The 25,344-nt window shown below is 41.5% G+C and overlaps 1 protein-coding gene across 2 annotated transcripts in view; it reads right to left on the bottom strand.

Annotated features, from left to right (window-relative positions):
• Crebbp (CREB binding protein) overlaps positions 1 to 25,344 on the bottom strand; it is a 138,868-nt gene that overhangs the window by 41,628 nt on the left and 71,896 nt on the right. For both annotated transcript variants that reach the window (XM_059270101.1, XM_059270102.1), the window contains exons 4-11: positions 15,247 to 15,487; positions 13,886 to 13,999; positions 4,865 to 5,107; positions 3,257 to 3,359; positions 2,598 to 2,744; positions 1,620 to 1,737; positions 786 to 957; positions 263 to 307 (exon numbers count right to left, since the gene is read on the bottom strand). In XM_059270101.1, coding sequence (XP_059126084.1) covers positions 263 to 307; positions 786 to 957; positions 1,620 to 1,737; positions 2,598 to 2,744; positions 3,257 to 3,359; positions 4,865 to 5,107; positions 13,886 to 13,999; positions 15,247 to 15,487 — 1,183 coding nt within the window. The remainder of the gene's footprint in view (positions 1 to 262; positions 308 to 785; positions 958 to 1,619; positions 1,738 to 2,597; positions 2,745 to 3,256; positions 3,360 to 4,864; positions 5,108 to 13,885; positions 14,000 to 15,246; positions 15,488 to 25,344) is intronic.

The following is a 25,344-nucleotide window of genomic DNA, read 5'->3' as shown; positions in this document are numbered from 1 at the left end:
TGGTGGGTGGGTGGATGGGGGATGGTGTGGGGTGGTGGTGGTGGTTGTCAGTCCAAAATCCTATTTCTGACCACTTTGGAAAACGCTCATCTAATTTCCAAATTTTTAAAAACAAGAGACATTATTTGGTGGACTACATTCTTACCAGAAAGAAGGACTGGAAAGAACAAAGAAAGAATACAAAAGAGAAAATGGAGCGGGGAAGGGGTTGTTGCCATTGAAAGTTAAACTAAAACATGGCTGACAAGAAATAGTTACACACCTTGAGAAACCTGCATGCGATTCACTGGAAGAGGAAGGGGCCCATCTACAAAGGAAAAAAATTTAATTTAAAAAAAAAAAAAAAAAAAAAAAAAGGAGACATATTCAAGTTAAAAAGAACTTGCCAGCACACCCTTTAAAAAGTACTCCCATGCCAGGCAGTGGTGGCACATGACTTTAATCCCAGCACTTGGGAGGTAGAGGCAGGCATTTCTCCAAGTTCGAAGCCAACCTGGTCTACAGAGTAAGTTTCAGGATAGCCAGGGCTACACAGAGAAACCCTGTCTCAAAAAACCAAAACAGAAAAAAAAAAAACAAAAAAACAAAAAAAACCACCAAAAAACAAAAATAAGCCTTCCTATGAGGGAAGCTCAATGTCTTCACAGGCCACTGCCGTACAAAAAGCTTCCAACGTGCAGACTTTTAGAGAACATAATTGTACATTCTTAGAAATGTACCCCAAGAGACTGAAGGAAAACTAAGCGAACAGGCTAAGAGCTAGTAAAAAGAAATATAGTCCTTACTTGGAGGTCTCACAGACTGGGTTGGTGGGATCACAGGGGGCTGAGCCCCCGGAGCTGGCAAAGCTGGCTGGTTACCCAAGATGCCTTGCTTATGTAAACGTGACCTCCGTTTTTCTTCTAGTTCTTTTTGTATTTTATAGATTTTCTCTGCTAATAAATGATAGTACTCATCCTAAAAAACAATAATATCCAATGTTAAGGAATTGAAAAAAATCTAAGAAGCAATCATTTATTCTGTATGTTCTAACTAGCAAATGAACTCTTCACTCATTCATTTATTCACACATTCACATTTTGCTGCTGGGGATCAAACTCGGTCTTGGTGTACTAAGCAGGTACTATACCACTATAGCACATTTGAAATGCACTAACATTATTGAGACATCTGATAAACCAAAGAATCATTCCCCACCCCTAAATTTCTAGTGATGTCAGCATACTCTTTAATTTCCACTTTAATGAACTAGTGACTTTACTGGACATACTGAACTGAAGGTGCTAAATACTGTTTTTTAATTTTTTTTTTTCTGTACAACTGAGCTTTTTCTTGGGTATTCACTGACATACCCAATAATGTACTACAAGAATCCTCAAGAGTACCCACTGTGAACAAAGACGGCCCAAAGATACCCTTGATGCATCCTCTGTCCTGCTGTGACATTTGGGCTTCACAAGAGAGCTGTGCAAGAGTCTCATCCTTACTGGGACATGTCTCTGGTCAAGGTCATCACAGTAAGGAGTCGCCTAGACTACACAGGTTCTCCTAATTCTGGATAACTAACTAGACAAACACCATTTCCCACTTACAGGCTCAACAGTTGCTTCACAACCTACCCTGCTATTAGCGGACTCATACATGTCCCCCTCTACTTTCTTAGCGTAGGCAACCAGGTTTTCCATGCGGCGATCCTTCAGAGCTGCAGGGTCGGGAGTTGGGAAGATGGCTTGGACGCTGAAAGGACAATATACTCTTATCAACCTGCTTTCAAGCTGGGACAGGAGAACTCTCTTTGCCTTGTGCATGAATATGGGAAACAATACTAACCTTTAATCTACACACCAAACGCAAATATGTGCTATATGATTTTAAGAAAAGTATGATTCCAAATCCCTATTTTGAAACTATTTATTATAAAAAGATTAAAATAAAGCCGGGCGGTGGTGGCACACGCCTTTAATCCCAGCACTCGGGAGGCAGAGCCAGGCGGATCTCTATGAGTTCGAGGCCAGCCTGGTCTACAAAGTGAGTTCCAGGAAAGGCGCAAAGCTACACAGAGAAACCCTGTCTCGAAAAAAAACAAAAAACAAAAATAAAATAAAATAAAAAAATAAAAAAAAATAAAAAAACCAAAAAAAAAAAATTAAAATAAGGAAGAATTCACAGTTGAGTCACTTTACTTCAACTTAGGAGAGGTAGCTTGAACATTAACTTTTTGTATGTAAAATAACTGTCTGGTCATACTGTATATACTCACCAGACCCAAATTTCCCCCAAGTTTTTGGGAACTCTATAACTAGTCTCAAGACACTGAACACATCTGAGCCCAAAAGCAAAGAGGATATGTCAGGTCATGTCTCTATGCTCTCTGATGTCATCATACAATGGGGCCAGAGTTTCGGAAACTCAGCCTTCCTAGGTCTCTTAACAGTGGGGATGGCTTTCTGAAACATGCATGGACCCTCTGCAGCTATGAGCTATATACTGGGATTCAACATGCAAATGAAAAACAAAATCAAACATCTATGCACCTATAAAGAGCCAACAACACCCTCAGCCACAAAATGTGAATCTGACTGATGAGGGTTACGTACAGTTTATGCACTAGATGGCTCCGCAGGTCCTGAGTCACATGTTCATGCCAGCCTTTTCGAACCCCAGTGCTGGAAGGAGGTGCTGCTGTAGATATAGTGCTGAGGCTTCCAATGTTACCAGAGTTTGAGCCATCATTCATCAGTGGACTAGAGAGGGAGATAACAATACCTCATCCAGCTACTCCAGTGAGTCCATCAAATGCACCCCACTTTTTTCAACAATATGTGACTTAAAAAGCTGAAGAGAAACAAGTCATGTATATCCACCAGAATCCAAACTGTTTACCTGGTTGTTTTCCATTTATCATTTTAAAAAGAAAAAGAGGCTGGAGAGATGGCTCTGCTGTTAACAGTGCTTGCTTCTCCTTCAGAGGACCAGACTTCAGTTTCCAGAACCCACACTGAATGGCTCACAACTGCAGGTCACTCTAGTTCCAGGGAATCTAACACCCTCTTTTAGCCCTTGTGGGCATCTTCTTCTCTCTCTCCTTCTCTCTCTCTCTCTCTCTCTCTCTCTCTCTCTCTCTCTCTCTCTCTCTCTCTCTCTCCATTTCTACCTCCTCAGTGATCTCTGTCACATGCTGAGTTTTGTGTGACCCCCACCCATTCTTATGCCCATTTGCTCTTCAGACACGAGCTATCTGAATCTTTGGTCTTACTTGGTGGCCCCCAAGGAAGTTGGAAGAGCTGATTCTGAAATCAAGTTTGGTGGCTGCTGATCTGTTGTTATTCCTCCTGCTGGAATACTCATCGGGTTGTTTCCTTGAAAGACAAAGAAAAATGAAATCAATCCCTACACTGTACACACTTTGAAGTTCCTACAATGGATAAGCAAGTGGTCACATAAAGAATTCCTATGAAGGATGACAAGATATGAAGGCAGAAACCCTGGAGGCTGTACTTTCATTAGTGGTGCTAACTTCATCAAACTCCCCTGTCATTTTGACTCTAGAACCTAAATAATGTGTCTGGAGGCTGGCTAGTATCCTCACTGTACTCTAGGGCTACAGAAAAAAGACCACTGCTCATTTGCAGTCTTCTAACTTTTCTTTTTCATTGATGCCAAACTCTCAACAACTATACTGACCTGCCTGGCACATACTTGTGTGTTCGGGTTGTTCTTACAGGTTAGAGAGTAAACTTACAAAGTCTAAGTTTAAGGGAAAAATAGAGAAAGGTCAGTTTGCCTATAATCTTCCTATTAAAGAAAAAGATGCAACTCAGATTCACAGAATTCCCAAATTATACCATCAAACAGTAGAGGAGTAGATAGAAACTGTGTATTAGGGTTTCAACCCATTCTCCAAGCCATTATTAATTGATAATCAATTAGGTGTTTTTCCAAAAAGTAACACAAGGGTGATTTTAATTGGTCTGCCTCTGCCGCTTTTTATCTCTCTCAGCACTGCTTAGATATCAAACTTGGGGCTTCATGTACACTAAACAAGTGATCTACCACTGAACTACATCCCTATCCCTTAACTGGTCTTTTTTTTTTTTTGGCTTTTCGAGACAGGGTTTTCTCTGTGTAGCTTTGGAGCCTGTCGTGGAACTTGCTTTGTAGATCAGGCTGGCCTTGAACTTACAGAGATCCGCCTGTCTCTGCCTCCCTAGGGCTGGGATTAAAGGCGTATGCCACCACTGCCCGGCTTTTTTTTTTTTTTTTTTTTAAACTGGTCATTTTTTAATGACTCCCTAGTGCCACCAATCATAACTTCATTGTTAGTACTACTCACACTGTGAACACCTGCAGTTAAAAGGACAGAGGAAAAATGTTAAGGAAACTAAACCAGGGAATAACAAAAATTGTGGTGATTATGAACACATGTGTAAAGCTGGCAAATGATGAGCTACGGTTACCAGAGGAAATACTGATCTACCCAGCAGCAGGTTGATGGCAGCTGCTGAGTGTCCTCTGCTAACCAGCCTGATTCTACTTCCAAGGATGCTCCGGAGGACCACAGACAAAAAGACATGGCAGGACCCTATGTAGTCCTAAGTGATATACTTAAGAGTCTGAGTCACAAGGATGACCTTTTATAAACTGTCAAGACAAAGTGGTACACACAGAGCAAATCATTGCTTCACTTGAAAATGTAGTTCTTTCCCTGAAAAATACCCCTCAGGTTTTCTCTGGAAGGTCATTAATCCAAAGCAATGACTCTGAAGTCAAAACACAAACTGAAGACAGCCTTGGGTTCTAATAAGCATTGTCATCTTTACACTGGATCTGGAGAAAGTTAGTTCTTGAGTGCTCCTTGACTTACCTAGGGCATTGAGAGTCCTCATCTGCTGGTGGGCTGGAGGCTGTGCTGCTTGCTGGCCCGGAACCTGAGGCTGCAGCTGCGTCTGGGGCTGGTTCATGTAGGGGAGTCCTAGAGCAGCATAGGCCCGCTGCATGGAACTGGGGTCTATGGGATTTGGGTTACTTAAAGAAGTAGCATTCTGTTGCCCTGCACCAACAGAACCGATTGTGTTTTGAATTCCACTAGCTGGAGATCCCAGGATGGCTAGAACAACAAACAGACAGACAAGCAAAGAAGGTAAGGAAAAGAGAGATGGCCCACAAATGAACTGTAAATAATGTGAGGCAATACGTCTTTCAAAGACTAGGAATGCATGTAAAGCTTTAAAGCTAGCAAGGAAAGTAATGCTGAATTCATCTATTTTTCTAGCAGGAGTTAAGGAACAAAAATCTAAAGCAAATCCACCTTTTATGTTTAAAAGCAACAGAACAAAAAAAAAATTAAAAAGACATCATTTAGTAAAAATTAGTATGTATTAAAATCTAGAGACACCTACAGAGTCAGTTACAAGGAGTGTCAAATCTATGACAAGGCAAAGTTCAGCATTCTGTATGTCTCAACAGCTACCTCTCAAATGAAGGAAGGAGCCTTCCTACAAGCGGTTGCCCCCACCTATCTGTTGGTTCTCACCTCTGTAAACTGAGAGGAATAGCAGAGGTGAAACCTGGTTGGCCAATTTTTATTCAATAAATCTATGAGGTGATCCTCTAAATTACAAAATAACATTTCTCCAAATTCATTTGTGTAACAACATCATTAGCAACAAGCCTTTCTTAACAAGACCTTCTCAGGAACATTTATCCAGGAGAGCACCATGCTACGCTTTACTACACTTGATTTACTGATAGATCTGGCTAGAATTAACAGATGGAATGAAGCTTCAAAATTCCACATGAGCTTTAATTTATCTAGGTGTCACCTCAGTATCCCTGATATTCAGGCCTAGATGTGCCTCATGTAGCTATGAGCTGCAATGACCCAAACCCACAAGCAGTGTGCAGAGCAGCTGTCCCATCCAGCTGTCTAACCCCAGGAAATTAAAAGGAAAAACCACTGTCCAAACAAGGAACTCATCCTAAAGGACTTCACATGAAATGACATAACCTGTAATGCTCATTTCTATGGTCATTTCAAGTCTAACCCATCTACCCACCCACACAATCCACCCATTTGGTGAGGTTTCTATATGGCAGAGGTTTTCTGTCACACTATTTATTCTTATCTTTAAGAGGTGCTTTCTTTTAAACTTGTACAAAGTTTAGAGTCATGTTAGAAGTAAAATCACAAAGACATGCTTTATAATATTAAGCTTATGAAGTTGACATATGACCTTCTGACATATGAAACATTCACAAAGCCTTTCTTTCAATGTAAGTAATATTCTTACATCTATGCAAGTATAATAAACAAAAAATGTTTATCAGAGTAACTTAATTAAAATGAAATGTGTAAAAAGAAAAAAATTTTGGTAATTAACCATTCCATACTATCAACTTTTCTAATAAGGACAGTCAGATCTCAAACTCATTAACACTCATTAGATACAATTAAACACAGTAAACATCTCATCATTATAAATAAAATACAAATCCCAAGGTACACCTTGCCAAGAGTGTAGATGAAATAGTCAAGTATAATATCTTTAAAAGTATATTAAATATTTAATAGTCCCTGAAACTGTAAGCATGTACCATCATTACCCATCATATTTCCTCAACTTACATGGTAATTTTTCAAATAGTTATGACATAGAAAAAGAAAATAATCACCCAGTGTTCCTTTGGATGACAAAATTCGCAGGCCTCTCCTTCAAAATATTTATTCTCATTCTCTTTTTCCTTTCCTCAGCCTCCCCACCTCTCTCTCTCTCTCTCCTCTCCTGTCTCAACCCCAGCCCAGAGCAGTTTACTTTCCTCTCACCTTAGACATAAGAAAGACTAGACAGCAAATGAATTACCCCAGCATCTGAAGACACAGTGTCGACTTGGCCTCCCTTTCTAGTGAAGATGCAATGGTAGTGCTTGAATGACTTTGTCCTACTATATTCTTTCATCTGCACAATCCCAAAATGTCATCTACTTAGACAAATGCCCACCCTAGAATAAATACCATTCCTAAATCCAGGGCCACATATGGGATAAACAGTTTCATTCATCAGAACCTCTCACCGGTGCTGTTGATATGATCACTCTATTTTCTGTTTATGTTAAAAACATGTTTTCTAAATATAAATATTATTTTCATTCTGAAACAAAATATACTAACGGAAAAAAGGCAGACATTTGGAACTCGATACTTTCAACAATGCAGAACCAAGAAAAAAGAAACACGAACAACAAACATACATGGATACACAGCTCAACAGGACACCTAGACAATGAATGCTACAGTATGAAAAGCACTAATATCTAGCGGGTGATGGACTGCAGCAGTGTCATGAAAGTGGCCACCAGTGTTCCATATCCTTCTCTAAATTCCCACAGGGCCCACTGGGTCTGTTTATCTTTAGGCATTCATACTTCCAGCATTCACACTACACCCTACTAGGCTTCCTGATACAGTGGCTAGCACATAGTCTATGTACTTCATGAGTTTAGACCTGCTGGGAAAAACAAGAGTGATCTAATAATCACCCAATGCACACCAAACACAGCTTGAGTCCTGGATCAGAGAAAATCTTGTTCCTCTCACCTTTCCTAACATCACTGGAAGACGCAGTCTACTCTTCACCTACTCCTGCCCACAGGGTTGGTGTACTGGGAGGGCTCAGAGCAAAGTGTACTCTTCTCCTGCCACACAGGGCCACAGCACACAGTGCAGGGAACCTACAGCCATCTGCCCCTCTCCTTCTGCTCTGAGCACCGAGGATGAACAAGAATGAATAGCATATTAAAGGCAACAATGCTCACCTCCTTGCATCCTTGACAAAGAGCCTTCTGCACTCATCAACTGGACATGTTATTGAAGACCAGCTACTTGGCATTGTTCCCTCTAAAGTTTAATGCTGTGATTACATGTCACCAGTCTCTTGGATGTCATATTACACCCTGAGAAGTCCCAATATGCTGGCTTGAATTATCCTAGCTTATCAGGTTGCATACCTGAACCCAGACACATCTTTGAGGTTTTTTGGTTTTGTTTTTTTTTTTTGGGGGGGGGGTTGGTTTATTTGGTTTGAGGGGAGTGGGGAGGACTGAGTTTAGCTATGGCTGGCTATATAACTATGTAGCCCAGGGTAGCCTTGAGTCCATGGTAATCCTACTTCAGCCTCCTGAGAGATATGTGAGATTACAGGCAAGAGCCATGGTATCTGGTATGTCTTTGCCTCCTCTAATGCATGCTCAATACCTTCTCTGCCTCATCACTCCTTTTTTGTTGTAGTTAAAGCAGTAAGTCACAGATTAAGAAAAAGGCCAAGTTTATTATGGGTTCTGTGCAAGACTCACCTACCAATATTTGAATATGGATATGGCAGTCTTTCCCCTGTGAAGTATATGTTGCTAACTTAAAACATTCAATTAACCAGCAAACTTCAGGCTCTAATAATTTTCAATAAAATTGGGCTCAATTTGGAAATTCAATGAAAACTGACACAAATGAACTGTCAAACCCTGTCAGAGTGGTGGAAGACAAACCACAAATGCAAGCTGGACCACTGTTCTACTCACTCTTGGGTTATACAGAAAAACCAGTGCTAGATTCATTCAGATCTGTGCGTATCTGTGCCAAGTGGAAGGTACCACCACATCAGTCTCTCCCTGTTCATAGTACAGGGCACAATAACAAATACAAGATCTGAGTACCCAAGTTCTCAAAGGTGGCTTTCCTCAGAAGCCAAGAGACACAACACAGGAGGGCAAGGGGCAGCTGTTCTGATCAAGGCTAGGACTCTGTAAAGTCATCCAAGCCCTGTCCCCCCAACCCAATCTCTACCACTGTGTTAGAGGCACCTGGAGACCACAGCACTCCCAAGTAGAACTGAGAGCCTGGTCAGGCAGAACCCAGTAGGTGCTGTATGAAAGGGAATTTTGAGGTTGATTTTAACTCAATATAACAACAACAACAACAACAACAACAACAAGTGTTTCCAGCAATCCAATAAGTGCCTAGAGATGGGACAAAGAATCACCCCAAGAAGTAAAGGCCAAGGAGATGAGGACACTGGAGCAATAAGCTAGCAGACTGCTGTCATAGTCACTAAGGATTGTTGTTCTGTGGCTCAGTCCAAGTCTGGGGCTGAGGCTGTCCTAAAGCACATGTCTAAATCCCTGTGGGTTTACGTTGGAGAAGATAGGGTCTTTCTTGGAGAATATTTCTATCTTCCCCTAAAGCTCTGATACAGACCTGACCTTTGTAGACATCCCAAGCAGCCACATCCCAGATTTTAATGTACAGACCAAATACTGGGAAATTTGTTAAAAAATACAGATTCTAGCCAGGCATTGGTGGCTCACGCCTTTAATCACAGCACTCAGGAGGCAGAGCCAGGCAGATCTCTGTGAGTTCAAAGTCAGCCTGGTCTACAGGGCGAGATCCAGGACAGGCACCAAAATTGCACAGAGAAACCCTGTCTCGAAAAAACAAAACAAAACAAAAAATACAGATTCTAATACATGAAGCCTACAAGGGGGCCCAATTTCCATATTTTTAACAAGCAACCCGGAAGGAAGCATCTATGCAACATGTCTGCATATTCAACTGTAACAAGAGACTCGTGGGTTCCAACATGGGGACTGAAGCACATGTCACATAGAATCTACTGGAGGTCAGATGCCAGGACTGATGACTGAAAAACTCTAGTAAGTGAACAACTATTTCTGATGGGCACGTAACTCATCATTATATTTTATAAAACAGAAAAATCAAATAGGCCCCAAAACAACAAACAATATGGGTTTCATTTCAAGCAACATGTTAGTGCCTTAGGTAATTCTCCAAGATCTGTCAGTAGAGACATAAATCACAGCAGTCTGAAAGTGTGGAAAGCGTGTCTACCAAGGAGAGGGCACTCACTGGTCAGTATCTGTATAAGGCATGTGTTCAGAAGGTAGAGCTTTGGCATACCTTGTGGTAACTCCACAGAGTGAGCCTCAGCATGGCCCTATGGTCGTTAGAAGCTTGCATAGCCCCACCTGAGCTGCTGGCACAGATATCTAAGTCCAGTGTCTAATTCACTGTTCCACTGCTGTGAAGAGACACCATGACCACAGTAACTCTTATAAAGGAAAGCATTTAAATGGAAGCTTCCTTACAGTTTCAGAGGTTTAGTCCAGTTATCAACACTGCAGGGAGCATGGTAGCACGCAGGCACAAGTAGCTGAGAGTTCCACATCTGGATGTGCAGGCAGCAGGAAGAGACACTGAGCCTGGCTCCAGACCTCAAAGCCCACCCCCCCCCCACCCCCCCCCCACCCCCCCGGTGACATATTTTCTCCAACAAAGCCACACCTCCCAATCTTTCTCCAATAATGCTGCTCCCTGATGACTAAGCATTCAAATACATGAGCCTGTGGGAGCCATTCTTATTCCAACCAGCACCCCCAGTCAGCTTCATTCCTAGACAGGCTATATGCTGGACTGGCTCGTTACTGCCATCTAGGATGTTATTCCACTGTAATTTTGTTGAGCCTGCCATCTTCTCTATGAAGTAGTCTCGGCATATTCTGATTCTCCCCATAAGGACTACACAGAGTACTTCATGCCTATACTTGGTTCTTTAAGAGAGACCATTACCACTTTTTAAAAATATGACAGAGCAGTAAACTCGAAAAATCCCAGAAAAGCTACTCCCCTAAATTAAAAGTGAAGGGTGAAACTGAAGCTCAGTACTCACTGAATTAATATCAAACAAGCACAAATTAACTCAACAATGGTGGGTTTTTTGTTGTTATTTCTGTGAGGGGACATGGTCTAGCAATATCCTCTCAGACGGCCCAGAATTCATAATCCTCCTGCCTCAGCTTCCAGAGTACTAGAATGCCCAACCACACTAATTTTATTGTATACCTCACTCTCTAGAGCTCAACCTGAAGCTACTAAAGGGTTGGGTTCACATTTTTCTCTAGTTCCTAAACTAAGATCCATACACCACAAACACAATTTTTTGAGAAGAAAGGACATTGACAAAACATTTCCACTGATGACATAAAACAATTCTATACTCACACATCTACAAGGATAGAGCCAACAGAGAACACTCAAAACTGAGATGTAACTTAAGAAGCATTTAGTCTAGAGAAATGGCTCAGCAGGAAAAGTGTTGCTCAATCATGTGGAGCTGAGTTCAGATCTCCAACACTCACATAAAAAAAGCCAGTTGTGCCGGGCGGTGGTGGCGCACGCCTTTAATCTCAGCACTCGGGAGGCAGAGCCAGGCGGATCTCTGTGAGTTCGAGGCCAGCCTGGGCTACCAAGTGAGTTCCAGGAGAGGCGCAAAGCTACACAGAGAAACCCTGTCTTGAAAAACCAAAAAAAAAAAAAAAAAAAGCCAGTTGTGGTGGTGCTATGTTCCCATAACCCCAGTGCTGGCTGAGGAGGCAAAGACAGACAGATTCCAGGAGTTCCCTGGCTAATTAATCTAGCCAAAACCATGAGATCCAGGTTCAGTAAGAGACTACCTCAAAAAAAAAAAGAAAGAAAAAAAAAAAAGAAAAGCAAACAAGCCAAGGTAGAGAGTGATTTACAGGAAGACACCAGACCTCTGGTCTCCACAGGCTGACATATAAGCAAAAAAGCACCTGTAGACACAAGGGCACACAAACATACAATAATTAAAAATTTAAAAAGCATTTCATTCTTTACAAAGTGCTTTTATTTCCCTTTCCCCCATTAAAAATACCCAAATCTTGTGCAGAGACTATCTCAAGTCTCTCTGTGACTTTTTATCATCAATCCCCCCTGGTAACACCTCACGTTATGACTAGTAGAAAAATCTGTGGTTTACCACTTGAGAAAGCATGCACTGAATCAATTTTCACACTTAGATAGTTATAAGGATGGTAAGAAAAACAAACCACACATTTCTTTTCTTTTCTCCTCCTCTTGAACAAAAACCATATAAGTATTTCTTAAAAAGAGAAATTCACAAAGGTTTACAATTTTCATACCAATGTGTACATATTAAGCTCAAAAGATCCCATAAGTCATGCCTCTAAATTAAAAGTTAAGAACGAAATCCTAGCTCATTATTCATGGAATTAATATCATAAAAGTACAAACTCAACAATGAATTTTTGGCACATCAAGAGCCTATTTCTAAAATATATCCTAAAGCACAAGAAATTTCACCACTACCACTGGGGAGTGGAGGGTTTACAGAAAGCTGAAGGAAGAACAGACTTTATTTCACTACATCTGTTATCCCCAATATATAGGTTAAGACCCAGTATCTCAGAACTTCATTTTATATAAGAGATGCCCAAGAAAACTGAGTATTAAAAATCCAGGGGTTAAGAAGATGGCTAGTGGCGAAAGCACTTGCCATCCAAGTGTGAGGACCTGTGTTCAACTTCCCAGAGGCCATGTAAAGCCAGGCATGGCAGCAGGCCTGGAGTCCCAGTGCTCCTATGGCAAAAATGGGAAGCAGAGGTAAGAAGAACCCTACAAGCTCACAGACCACCTAGCCTGCATAGCACACATAAAAAACAGAGACCTTGTCTCAAAACGAACTGGAAAGTAAGTAAGGACCAACATCCAAGGTTGTTCTCTGACCTATACCACAAGCTGTGGCAAGTGAGTGCCCACACTCAACACACACACAAGCACGCACCCCCCGACACATACACACTCAAAGAACAATTTAACTGATTCAAAGAAAATTAATTGTGGTGCCTCGGTAGGGGAAGAAGATAACAAGCCCCAAGCCCCAACTCCCCCCACGCCACCCCCCCTTTTTTTTTTTTAATGAAGCATGCTGTGCAGTGTGAGTCAGCTTACAGGAAGGAAAGTTGGATTCATAAGAGGAGATCAAACAGCCAGCAATGGCACTCCACTCCATGGCACTCTTAGATTAGAGTGATTTGCCATGTACAGCCAGCCAGGAAGAAAGCAGCACAATGTTCACCAGGCAGAAGGGGAACCTGTGAAGACGTTCAAGAAGATGCTCTAAGTGAGGAACACTTAGAACATCAGGGAGGAGTAGAGATGGTGAAAGATGAGAAAGACTGTGCCATCCTGAAAGATCACTAGAGAAGGCATGCCTCCAACTAGAGGATGACATGGACCCAAGGGAACTTCCTAGATATCCAAATGGGGAACATATCCAAAGACCACAATTTTGCCCTGAAATGACAGCAAAAAGTTTTAAAACTGGGAAAAGGTGTTCATGTCCTTCCCCTAATGCTCAGATGCCTAAAAAGAACAGGGACCCAGGGGCCACCTGCAGTAAAGAGCAGCCAGTACAGAACTGGTCACATCAAGGACTACACAGATGATTCAGAAGACAACAAAATGATGGGGATGAGCAGGATGTGTCAACCCTGAGGCTGAGATTCCCAGTCTAAAGCTCAATAAATTGTTGTATCAGCTGGTATGGGAACTGCATAAGCAAACCCTTACCAGGCTCTTAACCCTGGTACAACCTAAAAGGGTCTTCACAAAAAAGGTGTCCCTCTATTGCCCCCATGATGTTACTCACTGTAGGTGACCTGACATTCCACTCTTCATACTAAGTATCTGTCAGAAAGTACCAAATCTTCCTGACAGCTATTTGATGGAAGGGATCTTGCTGGTTCGCACTCCTTCAAGCGCATGTGTGCAGGTCCGTGGAGGTAAATGAAAGCCCAGGATGGCCATGGCTACTCATAAAGTTCAGTGAAAGCCCATCTGCCCTCTGAGCTTGGCTGCACCTCAGTCACTGTTAGCCCTATCTCACCTAGCACGTTGTGCTGGTGACCCTTGCCCACTACCTACCTACTCTCAGCATTCTCTTAAGAACAGTTTCTATTCTCATCTCCAAGCTTCTCTGCCCCCGTGCTCACTTACTTTGTTGGTTTCGCTTGTCACTGGCATTTTTCAAAGGGAGGCAAACAGGACAGTCATGTCGTGTGCAGTTCTTCCAATGAGAGATGATTTGTCGTGAAGATGCACAATGGGCAACTATGACCAGAAAAACAACGAGATGTTATTTTTCTATCCAAATCGTCACACTTCAATTACACCTATATTATAATGCCAGATTCCATTAAAAAAAATGGTAACAAGTGTAACCATAATACAGTACAGGCAGTCCTTAACTTACAAACAAGCTGTCCAAAAAGTTTGTAAGTTGACTGTCAGTAATTCCAGCCAAAAACTTCCCATAGAAGCAACGTTATGAATGATGGGTGATTAAGGTTCCGCCCACAAAACAGAACAAAAGCTATCAACCTCTGAAATACTGAGCATCTACAATGAAAGGCAGAACAGAGTTCTACAATGCCACTATTAAAAATAAAAACATTAAATTATATAAGGATGAAACCAGCTAAGAACTACCACTGAAGAAACGTAGAGAAGCCAATGAGAAGTCTGTAGAAATTCTGAAAGGAATGCAGTACTTTTGTAAAGTACTTGGAGAGAGTAATTGACCCTGAATATTTCCAGTCTTCATGTTCTAAAGTCTAACCTTCCCCTGTTCTGTGTTTCTATCATGATCAGTGTTATTCCAGGGAGTCACAATGGCACCATGGGATAGAGGGAGACCAGGGAGCTATTTCCCCCAAAGTTTATGAACACAAGAAGCAAGAGAAGAAAGATTACAAGAAAGCACAGCTGTTAACAGGAAACACTTCCTTCAGTGAAACTGAGGTGTATGGCAAAAAATAAATAAATAAAAATAAATTTAAAAAAAAGGGAGAGCACAAGATGCATGTGCCTGATTTCCCCTCTCCCAGGGATGATGACTTAGATGTCATCAGAGCAGCCTCAAGACAGAGGGCAGAGGAGTAAGGCAGTGGGCCACTGATAGCCTGAATCCATGAAACAAACCACAAGACAGATGCTGGGGGTGCAGGGAAAGTTGTGTGCCTGCCTATGTGTATTACTGCCCCACACAACAACATAGACATTGACAAAGAGTACTCAAGAAGTGACAGAGAAGTCCTTCACGAAAGGAAGAAGAAAAAGAACAAACTCAGGGCACAGCCTTATGCAGGAGCAGCTCAGAGCGTCAGAACACCGAATCACCTGCCTCCTCAGCAGGTGAGCTTTCAGATGTGGGGACTGTGGGAACAACATATTCTGGGTCACACCAAAAGGAGGCCAGCACCTTTGCTAGGCAGGCTTCCAACCACCAAAGTTGATGAAAATAATAAAGGCAAATTCTACCCTAACAACAGCCACTAGGTTTAGAAAAGGACACTTACCTTGGCAGGCTTTCCCAGCCTGACAATGCGTCATGTGATTCAAAACATTTTTCATGGTTCGACAGTGTGGGAGAGAGCAGGCCCGAACCTCTCCATTTGCTTGCTCTCGTCTCTGACATTTGTGGGCATGAAGCAGTAGAACCAGCTGCTGCTGTATCAGTTTGCGCTTTTCAGGGTCTGCTGTGGGGCCTGTTGCAATTGCTTGTGTGGGTACAATTCCCACTGATGTTTGCAACTGGGACTAAAATAAAACAAAGTAACAAAATATCTTATTAAATTTTTTGAGTTTTGATTCACTCTAATTATTAGGAAAGCTCATGGACAAGATGGCCAAAAGAACTGGCACAGTTCTCTTTATTCCACCAAACACAAAAACCAGCTTAACTCAGATGTAAAGCTAATTCAAGTTCACTAGAATACAGTTATCATCCAATGACAACAATAACAAAAATGACACCTGCTCTAGATTGCAGCAACACAAACTCAATCCACCCCCCCCCCCCAAGCGCCATCACTAGAAAGCCGTGGGGCAGCTGCCCCACAGGACGCTGCTGTGTATGTAGGTCCCAAGGAGTGAAATGTTGGCAATTTCATATGGTTCATTCTAATGGAAAAGACTGCCTTGGTGAACTGCAGCACAGAGCTAAGATCAGAGCTAACTTTTGTTTGATGGGTGTATCTCCGTACCACCCTGCATTATTTACATTTCATTGTAGCACACTCAGAGAATAACAGATGCAGTTTGATTTCACTATGGTTACTGCCTTTAGAAAGGCATGATACACTTACTGGAAACACATTGAGTATGTTTTTAAAGCTTTCGTAATTTAAGAAAAGAAATACCTTGTCTTTCATTAAAATTTCCACTCATATTCTTTTCTTTTTTTGATTTTTTTGATACAGGGTTTCTCTGTGTAGCCCTGGCTGTCCTGGAACTCAGAGATCTACCTGCCTTTGCCTCCCAAGTGCTGGGATTAAAGGTGTATGCAATACACCCAGCCACTCGTAATATTTTTTTTTTTCAGGAAGTATTTGGCAATCTGCTACAAACTACAGAAACTGAGTTGGTATGTCTTCATCTGTCTGAAATAAGTGCCTGTGGTAACTCTTAACTACAGGGAAAGTGGAAAGAGGCCTGTGGGGTCTTATTTTTTACAAATTGCCAACACTCTTCACACACATATACAAATTTACCAAAAAAGAAAAATAAACCGTCTATAATATACATTGTAACACCCACAGATAAAAGATTTCTGATCCTTTTTAAATATTTTGGTATTTCCAATTTGAGTCACTCATTTATCTTCTCTATTTTAATATAAGAATCATCTGAACTGGTGAGATGGCTCAGTGGTAAAGGTACTTGTTGTGAGGCCTGATGGCCTGCGTTAGATCGCCAGTACCCACATGTTGGGAGGAGAGAACCAACATACAAGTTGTCCTGACCTCCATACATATAAACATAACAAACATACATTTTTTTTATTAGGTTTATTCATTTCACATGTGAGTATTCTGCCTGCATGTATGTCTGCACCATGTGCATGCACACTTGGTATCTACAAAGGTCAGAAGAGCGCATTCGAGTTGTGAACTATTGTGTGGTGCTACAAATCAAATCTGCATCCTCTGCAAGAACAAGTGCTCTTAACCACCAAGTCATCTCTCCAGCCCCAATTAAAAATATTTTTAAAAGAACCGTAACTATGTATTTACAATTAAGAAAAAAATTATAAAAATATTAAGTGTGCATGTGTTCACATGCGTGTAGGGAAGCCAGGTTGGCATGGGTGTTTTTCTACCTTATCTAATGAGACCCCATTTTTCACCAAATCTGAAGCTGTGGTTGTGGTTTTAGGTAGACTGCCTGGCCAGTGAATTCCAGGGATGCTCCACCAGCACTGGGGCTAAACACAGCTTTTTCAAATGTGGGTCCTTGGGATCTAAACTCAAGTATGCATGTAGGCACTTTACTGAGCCACCTCCCCACCAATGGATGGTCCAATTTTTACAAAGTTCCCAGGAACCGAGGGGCAGATTTAATTGCCTCTCCCAGGATGGTGTTTAATGAGCAACATAGGGCTTCAGGTGGGCCTAGGATCTGTCAGAAGCATTCTTCAGAGTCTCTTTCAACTTCCATATCATATCTAGTCCCTACTGCCCAGGAAAGCACCAAGAATATGGGAAGGTGCATAGACAGGACCATCCCTTTAAAGCACAGGGCTGGCAAGATGGGTCAGTGGGGGAAGAGATCTGTCTTAAGTACAAGTACCTGAGTTCAAATGGAGAGAACCAAGTTCCAAAAGTTGCCTTCTGACCTCCACATATGCATCATGAGATAGTATGAACAAACCTGCATACAACTGCACCCCCCCCAATAAAATTTTAAGAAGAATATGGCACAAAACCAAGTGTTGTTTCTCAAAAGTAATCCATACATTTCATACAATTTTCAAAATAGCTTAGAAAAATTTTGAAAAGCAGTTAAAAACAGGAGGAGGGCACCAGACAAGTGGCTAGACAAGCACTAGCACTGACTGGCCCTCTAGAGGACGGGAGTTGAGTTCTAGCACCCACATGGCTGCTCAGAGCTGTCTAATGCTAATCCCAGAGGATTCAGGCACACACATACACACATACATGCAGGTGAAACACTCATATATTTTTAATTTTTTATTTCAAAAAATAAAAGGGAGTTGGGTGTGGTGATTCACACCTTTAATCCTAGCATTTGTGAGGCAAAGGCAGGTGGATCTCTGAGTTCCAGGCCAGCCTAGTCTATAGAACGAGTTCCAGGGCAGCCAGGGCTACACAGAGAAATCAAAAAAAAAGAAAAAGAAAGAAAGGAAAGAAAGAAAGAAAGAAAGAAAGGAAGGAAGGAAGGAAGGAAGGAAGGAAGGAAGGAAGGAAGAAAGAAAGAAAGAAAGAAAGAAAGAAAGAAAGAAAGAAAGAAAGAAAGAAAGAAAAGAATATGGCCTGGTCTACATAGCAAGTCCAGGCCAGCCAGCAACAGTGACCTGTCTCAAAAAGGGGGAAGAGGGAACTACATTGTCACATACTGAGAAATATTCTAGCTATAGATTTTTAATTTTTTCTTTTTACTTATGTGGGGAAAGGATATGTGCACATGAGTGCAGTGCCCATGGAATCCAGAAGAGGGTGTTAGAGCCTTGGAGCTGGAGTTACAGGCGGTTGAGAGCGGCCGTGTGGGTTCTGGGGACTGACCTCAGGTCCTCTCCAGGAGGTGTGTGTGTGTGTGTGTGTGTGTGTGTGTGTGTGTGTGTGTGTGCGCCATCTTCACCGTGAGCTGTCTCTCTAGTCCTGTCTATAGACTTTGCAAAGTGTGGAAGGAGACTTGAGTGCACAGGGTAGTTTAAGATAAAGGAGAGGGTCCAGGTTGAGGGTGGGAGGACAACTTTTCATCCCTATGTTCCCCACAACTCAAAAACTTAACTACACATGGGATAAAGTAGGTTTTTTTAAGGGGGGGGGGGTAAACTAGAAAAAATTATTTTGAATATTGAAATAAGAATGCCTTCTTCATTCGAGCATAGTGGCTTACATCTGTAATCCCAGTGCTCAAGAGGCTGAGACAAAAAGATTACAGTAAGGAAAATGCCGGCCTGGGTTATAAAGCAAGTTTCAGGGTAGCCTGAGCAGTAGAATAAGACACCGTCTCAAATACTAAGGAGGGCTGGGGCTAGAAACATGGCATTACATTTAAAACACTTGCCACATAGCAGAGGATTGAGTTTAGACACTCAGCACACAATGCTGGGTGGCTGTGGCAACTCACTGTAATTCCTGCCTCAGAAGGCAGAGAGACAAGGAACCCCCAGTGCAAACTGGCTAAAAATACTAGCCATACTGACGGGCTATATGTTTGACTGAAAAACCCTGCCTCAAAAAGAGAGCTCAAAGAAGATTCCCCTACTGATATCAGGCTCAGTCTTCCATGGGCATGAGCAAAGACATGCATGTACACATGCACATACAGGTACACACCTGACATAGATGCATGCATATAAATATGCACACACACCACACATGCATACACATGAAAAGAAGAAAAATAAAGTAAAACAAAACAAAACTAAAATAAAACTCAGCCTAAAGAATGGAGGAAATTAAGCCGGACAGTGGTGGTGCAAGCCTTTAATCCCAGCACACGGGAGGCAGAGGCAGGTGGGTGGATCTTTGTGAGTTGGAGGCTAGCCAAGGCTACATTGGGAAAACCCAAAATTAAAAAACAAAACAAACAAACAAACAACAACAAACCCCCAAAAGAATGGAGGAAAACTAGCTGTAAATCATAAATCTAATACCCAGCTGGGATCTGAAACATTTAAAAAAAAAAAAAAAAACTCTTACAATCCATTAATAAAAGACAGTCTTTAAAATGTGAAAAGGATCTGACTATATATTTCTCGCCCCCCCCCAAAAAAAACCTCCAAAACAAATATAAATGGCCAATACAGACATTAAGCATCACTAGTTATTACAAAAATGTCAATCAAACTGGGCATGGTGTTGCACATCTTTAATCCCAACACTTAGGAGGCAGAGGTAGGTGGGATCTCTGTGAGTTTGAGGTCAGCCTGATCTACATAGTGAGTTCCAGAGACCCTGTCTCCAGAGAGAGGGAGGGAGGGAGGGAGGGAGGGAGGGAGGGAAAAAAGAGAAAAAGAAACAGAAATCAAAGTCACAGAGTATAGCTTTCAACCCACCAAGATAGTCATAAATGAGACTACAGACCCTAAACAACAGCAGTGCTCCAGTAGAGGAGGACGTGGAAGAACTGGACACACATCACTGGAAAGAACCTAAGATGCTGGGAAACCGTCTGGCAGTTCCTCAACACAACAACAGTACATCACTCTGTAACTGCACTCCTGGGCACATATCCAAGATAATTAAAAGGACATATTCATACACAAACATGTAAAAAAAAAAGGTTCACAGGAGCATTATTTATAACAGCCAGAAACACAAACAATCCAAGTGTTCATCAAGGGAAGAATAAAATGTGGTCTATTCAAACTGGAATATTTTTTTCACCATTAAAAAAATGACACATGCTACAATAAACTTTGAAAACCTTAACTCTGTGAAAGAAGCCAGGCACAAAAAAACTATACATACACTGTATACTCTATTTCTGTTTTATGAATGACTAGGAGCAGAACATAGATCTGGGATTAGCTAGAACTGAGGATTCCGGATAATTGAAGAGTAGCTGCTATTGGTATAGGGTTTCCTTTCGGGATGGTGAAAATGTCCCAAACTGACCAAGGCCATGGTTACACAAAGCCACTGATCTGAGCACTTTATAAGAAAATAAGTACATAATACATGAATTACATCTTAATAAAAGCTAGATTTCTGTTTGATTAGTTTTGTTGTTTTGAGACAGGGTCTCATGCAGTCTAGGCTGAGCTAATCCTGCCCTCCACATCCCAAATGCCGGAATTATAGCTGTATGTCACCATGCCCCCAGCTCAATAATCTGTTTCTAAAACTTCACTGATCAAAGTTGTCAAAATAAAACAGATGCTTTTTACCTTCAGTACAGACAATACAGAAAAACAACCACCATGGTTGCTGGGGGTATATAAGAAAAGTACTCTCAAGTGTTCTGGTAAAAATCCAGCTTAGGGGCTGGAAAGACGGCTCAGTGGTTAAGGGCACTGACTGCTCTCCCAAAGAACCTGGGTTCAAATCCCAGCACCCACACGGCAGCTAACCACTGTCTGTAACTCAAAGATCTGACCTGCAGGCAAAACGCCAATGTACATAAAAAAAAAAAAAAAAAGGAAAAATCCAGCTTAGAGTAATGTATAAAAGACAAATTTCCAGACTTGGAAAAGAACCTCTATCCAAGGAAACATGTGCACGCCTTCTGGTTGTGGGGGGTAGAGGTTGAGACAATTGTCGCTCTGTAACTCAGGCTGTCCTCTTGAGTCTGCCTCTAGAATACTGAAACTATATGAAGGTGCCACCATCACCAACTGCATTTCACTTCCTCTCCCTCTCTTCCTTTCCTTTCTCTTAGTGGCACTGGGTATTAAACCCAGGGCCTCATGAATGCTAAGTATGTGCTTTATGACTGATCAGTCCAAAATCACTTCTTTTAACCCACTGCTAAGGAAGTAACTGGACAAAGATGTGCTACAATGTATACACAAGGTTAAGTATCACCTCGATTAATGAAAAATGTAAATGCCTATAAAAGATGACCTAAATAAACACTGTCACAGGTCTATATTGAAATAGTATGCAGCCATCAAAAATATGACAAACCTCAAATAACCCTAGTCAAAGCCAGGTGGAGTAGAAGTCCAGTCAGTTTTGTCTAAATTTTTATAGACAAAAAATTAGAATATAACACAAAATTACTATTACTTAAGGCAAAAATAATAACATCAAAGTAGACTTGTCAGTTTTAACAAAGAGCTACTTAAAGTATATTCAGAACTTAGTACTTAGAATAGTACTATAAAGTCATTCAGTTTTTCCTTATTAACTCTGTGTCTGTATTTTTTTTCTGAGAAAAACCTTGATAAAAATCATAGTTCTATAGTTCTATCATGGCAGGAAGATCTTTCAGGATCTAGTTTTACCTAATTTTCTACAACTAATGTATTGTGTCAATGCTTTACAGAAATTATTTACTATTTTTATAATCAAAACATTCCTCTTTGGAGAGAAATTACTGGGAAAATGAAATTAGAAGAACCATAGAAAATGATAAAGAATTAGAGCTGGGGAATATCTCAGTAGTAAAGAGCTTGCTGGAGCAAGTGTTAGGCATGGAGTTGCCTAACACTTTTGTAGGTTCACGGATACCCAGAACCTACAAAAAGTCAGGTAGGCACTGGAAGGCAGAGATGAGGATTCCCAAAACTAGCCAGCTAGCTAACCAACCTAAATCAGTGAGTTCTGAGTCAATCCATAAATAAGGGAGAGGGTTGATTCAGGAGATAACAGATGCTAACCACTAAACCCTGGCCTCCACATGCACAGGCACACACACACACACACACACACACACACACACACACACACACACGCACGCACCCTATACATGCACACACCCAAAAAAAAAGGAGAAAAAAGAAAACAGTGACAAATATGGAAAAAAAGAAAGAGAAAGGAAGGAAGGAAGGAAGGAAGGAAGGAAGGAAGGAAGGAAGGAAGGAAGGAAGGAAGGAGGAAAGGAAGGAAGGAAGGAAGGAAGGAAGAAAGGAAGGAAGGAAGGAAGGAAGAAAGGCTCAGAGAAATGGCTCAGTGGTTAAGAGGACCTGCTCTGGGAAGCAGAGCTGGGTCCCAGCACCGATATAAAAATCCAAACACCTGGTGTATCCCTGTAACCCCCATTCTGTGGGGGATGAAAACAGGAGGATTGCTGGGGCTTGCTGGCTTCCAGCCTAGCCAACAAAATGCAAGTGGCAGCTACCGGAAAAATCTTGACTTAACAGTGATAGAGGAAGACAAAGGACAGCCTCTTCTGGACTCTGCACACACGTGCACATGTAACCACACACATCTCTGCTTACACTCACACATCAACAATTTTTTTAAATTTATTTATTTGTTTGTTTTTCGAGACAAGGTTTCTCTGTGTAGTTTGGTGCCTTTCCTTGAACTCACTCTGTAACCCAGGCTGGCCTCGATCTCAGAGATCCGCCTGGCTCTGCCTCCTGAGTGCTGGGATTAAAGGTGTGTGCCACCACCTCCCGGCAACAAATTTTTTTAAAGACAGTGTGGCTAGCACAAAAAAAATCACAACTGTTCAAAGTGCAGAGAGTGTTAACGGAGTGGCCAGTCACAAATGGGACATCTATCTATATCATATCGCCTTCACAAAGCTCAGGGACCGTCATGGAAGACAGGAGGAAATACTGTTAAGGGCCAGAGGCTGAAGAGGAGCTAGAGTGAAACTGTCTTCTGGATACAACAGGACTGCTACAACCATAAACTCAAGAGACCGTGGTTGCCTGCACACGATCAAGCCGGTCAACACTCCAGCATGAAGTGTGAAAGGGTTCATGAGCCCATATTGAAGATCTATGGACAGTTGATGGCTTGGGAGAGCAGGTTTTCTAAGGGATGTGCTAAGTCAACATACTCCAGTGGAAGCATATGGGAGCAAAAACTGGAGTTGATTGGTCATTAAAAATAAATAAAAAGACACTAAGTTGAGGAGTTAGGGAGGAGTTATGGGGAAAAGTGGTGGGTGTGAGTGTGTGCGTGCATGTGCGCACATGCATGCACAAAATGAATATATACTGCTATAAAATTCTCAAAGAAAATGTTTTAAAAGTCTATAAAGAAAAGTACTAGAAGATGAGATGAGTAATTTGTAATGCACAGATGTAAACGCCCACTAGTCAAGAAACCTAAGGCATCAAAATAATCCCCACCCATCACCAACATTACTCTTCAGATAGGCTGAGAAACGTGAACAAAACTCACTGACCCAGGTGCATCAGGACACAGCCCATTCATACACCGGTAGGCTTCAATAAATGTGACCATAAGCTCTTACATGTGTGGCAGGGAGTCAGTTTTGACAGTGTGCTTTTTGTTTGTCTGTTCTGCAACCTGGAGTGGTGAGCTAACATAGTGGTAACTCTACAAGAAACCACTTAATCTGAGTGTGGATACTGAGAACATTTAACAGCAGGAAAATGTTTCTGAACACTCAATGACCAAAAACATTAATTAAAAATCAAATGGCAACAACCCTGTGGTTTGTCTGGCAGTGCTCACTGTGTCACATCACATGACTCCACTATAGTAACCTCAGCACTGAACACAATGTGTGCACTTTGCACTACATATCCCATCATGCTGACTCAACATCAACACTGCCTGGAATATACCTGAGGCTCAAGACTGCATGTTTTTACTGCACACACAAACTTTTCTGTTCTTAAGAAACATAATGGTTTAACTACAAAAAAACAAAGACTGAGTACTTCCCTTCTGTCATTCCTCAGTAGTAATGTTTCAGAACGTATTTTATTTTATGTGTATGGGTGTTGTGCCTGGATGTCTGTGCACCATTTGTGTGCCTGGTGCCTAAGAAGGCCAGGAGAGGCTGTCCCATCCCCTGGACCTTAGTTATAGGTGGTTGTTAGCCCCCATTAGGGCACTGGGAACTGAACCTAGGGTCCTCTGAAGAGTAGCAACCAGGGCTCTTAACCTCTGAGACGTCTCTCCACTTCAATATATCAGAATGTGTGGTTTTAAAAATTGAGTTTCTACCTTGAGTTCCAATTAAAAAAAATTGTCAAATTAAATTCTGTCTTGGGACTAGGACTGAATTTCCAAAATGTCCCCATATACACTTACACTGTTCTGCAGTACATATTTACACAAAGCAGCATTCTCAGCACTGACAATTATAAAAACAAAATATCAACTAGGAAAATCATTGAGGATGATGCTCTATAAGCTGCAGAGTCAAACATTAAGACATTTAAATTTTATGTAAAAATAAACAAGTAGATCTATCACATTCATATGCAAATTACCATTCATTTTCATAAATGGTGCAACTATATGTATATCCCAAAACAGTCTAAAGTTAAGTTTATGATTTTATGTTATCAGAAATGCTTTGTATGTCTATTTTATATACCTACATTGCCAGGGTCACACAAACATTTCTTGGATGAAAAGGGGGTCTTGAATGGATGAAGTTTGAAAAACACAATTCTATCCCAAGAACATATTCAGAGATATGAACAAAGGATATATATTTGTTTATATATAAACAAGCTTATCCTGGCATCCCACCTAGAAAAGTAAGTTATTTGCTAGTAAATGTTCAAGAACAGGCAAGGTCTTCAAAGAATTGTGTGTCTTAAACATTAAGGAGAAAGGATCAAGATTTCTTCCTCCGCAGACCCACAGACCCAAGCAGATGCATGCAGCCACCCCCAAACTCTGCATGCATGCCCTTGCTTCCCGAACGATCCTCCAACCTCCTCTCTAACTTTACTCAGAATCAGAAAACTACTTCAAAGTCAACACCAGGGAGCCAGCTGACAACACTGCAATATTGCTTGCTCTTCTTCCCTTCAGGACCCT

This window comes from Peromyscus eremicus, chromosome 8a (genome assembly GCF_949786415.1).
Source record: "Peromyscus eremicus chromosome 8a, PerEre_H2_v1, whole genome shotgun sequence".
NCBI classification, from domain to species: Eukaryota; Metazoa; Chordata; class Mammalia; order Rodentia; family Cricetidae; genus Peromyscus; species Peromyscus eremicus.
Note: the sequence above shows the minus strand (reverse complement) of the source record. Positions and strands in the feature narration are given on the sequence as shown.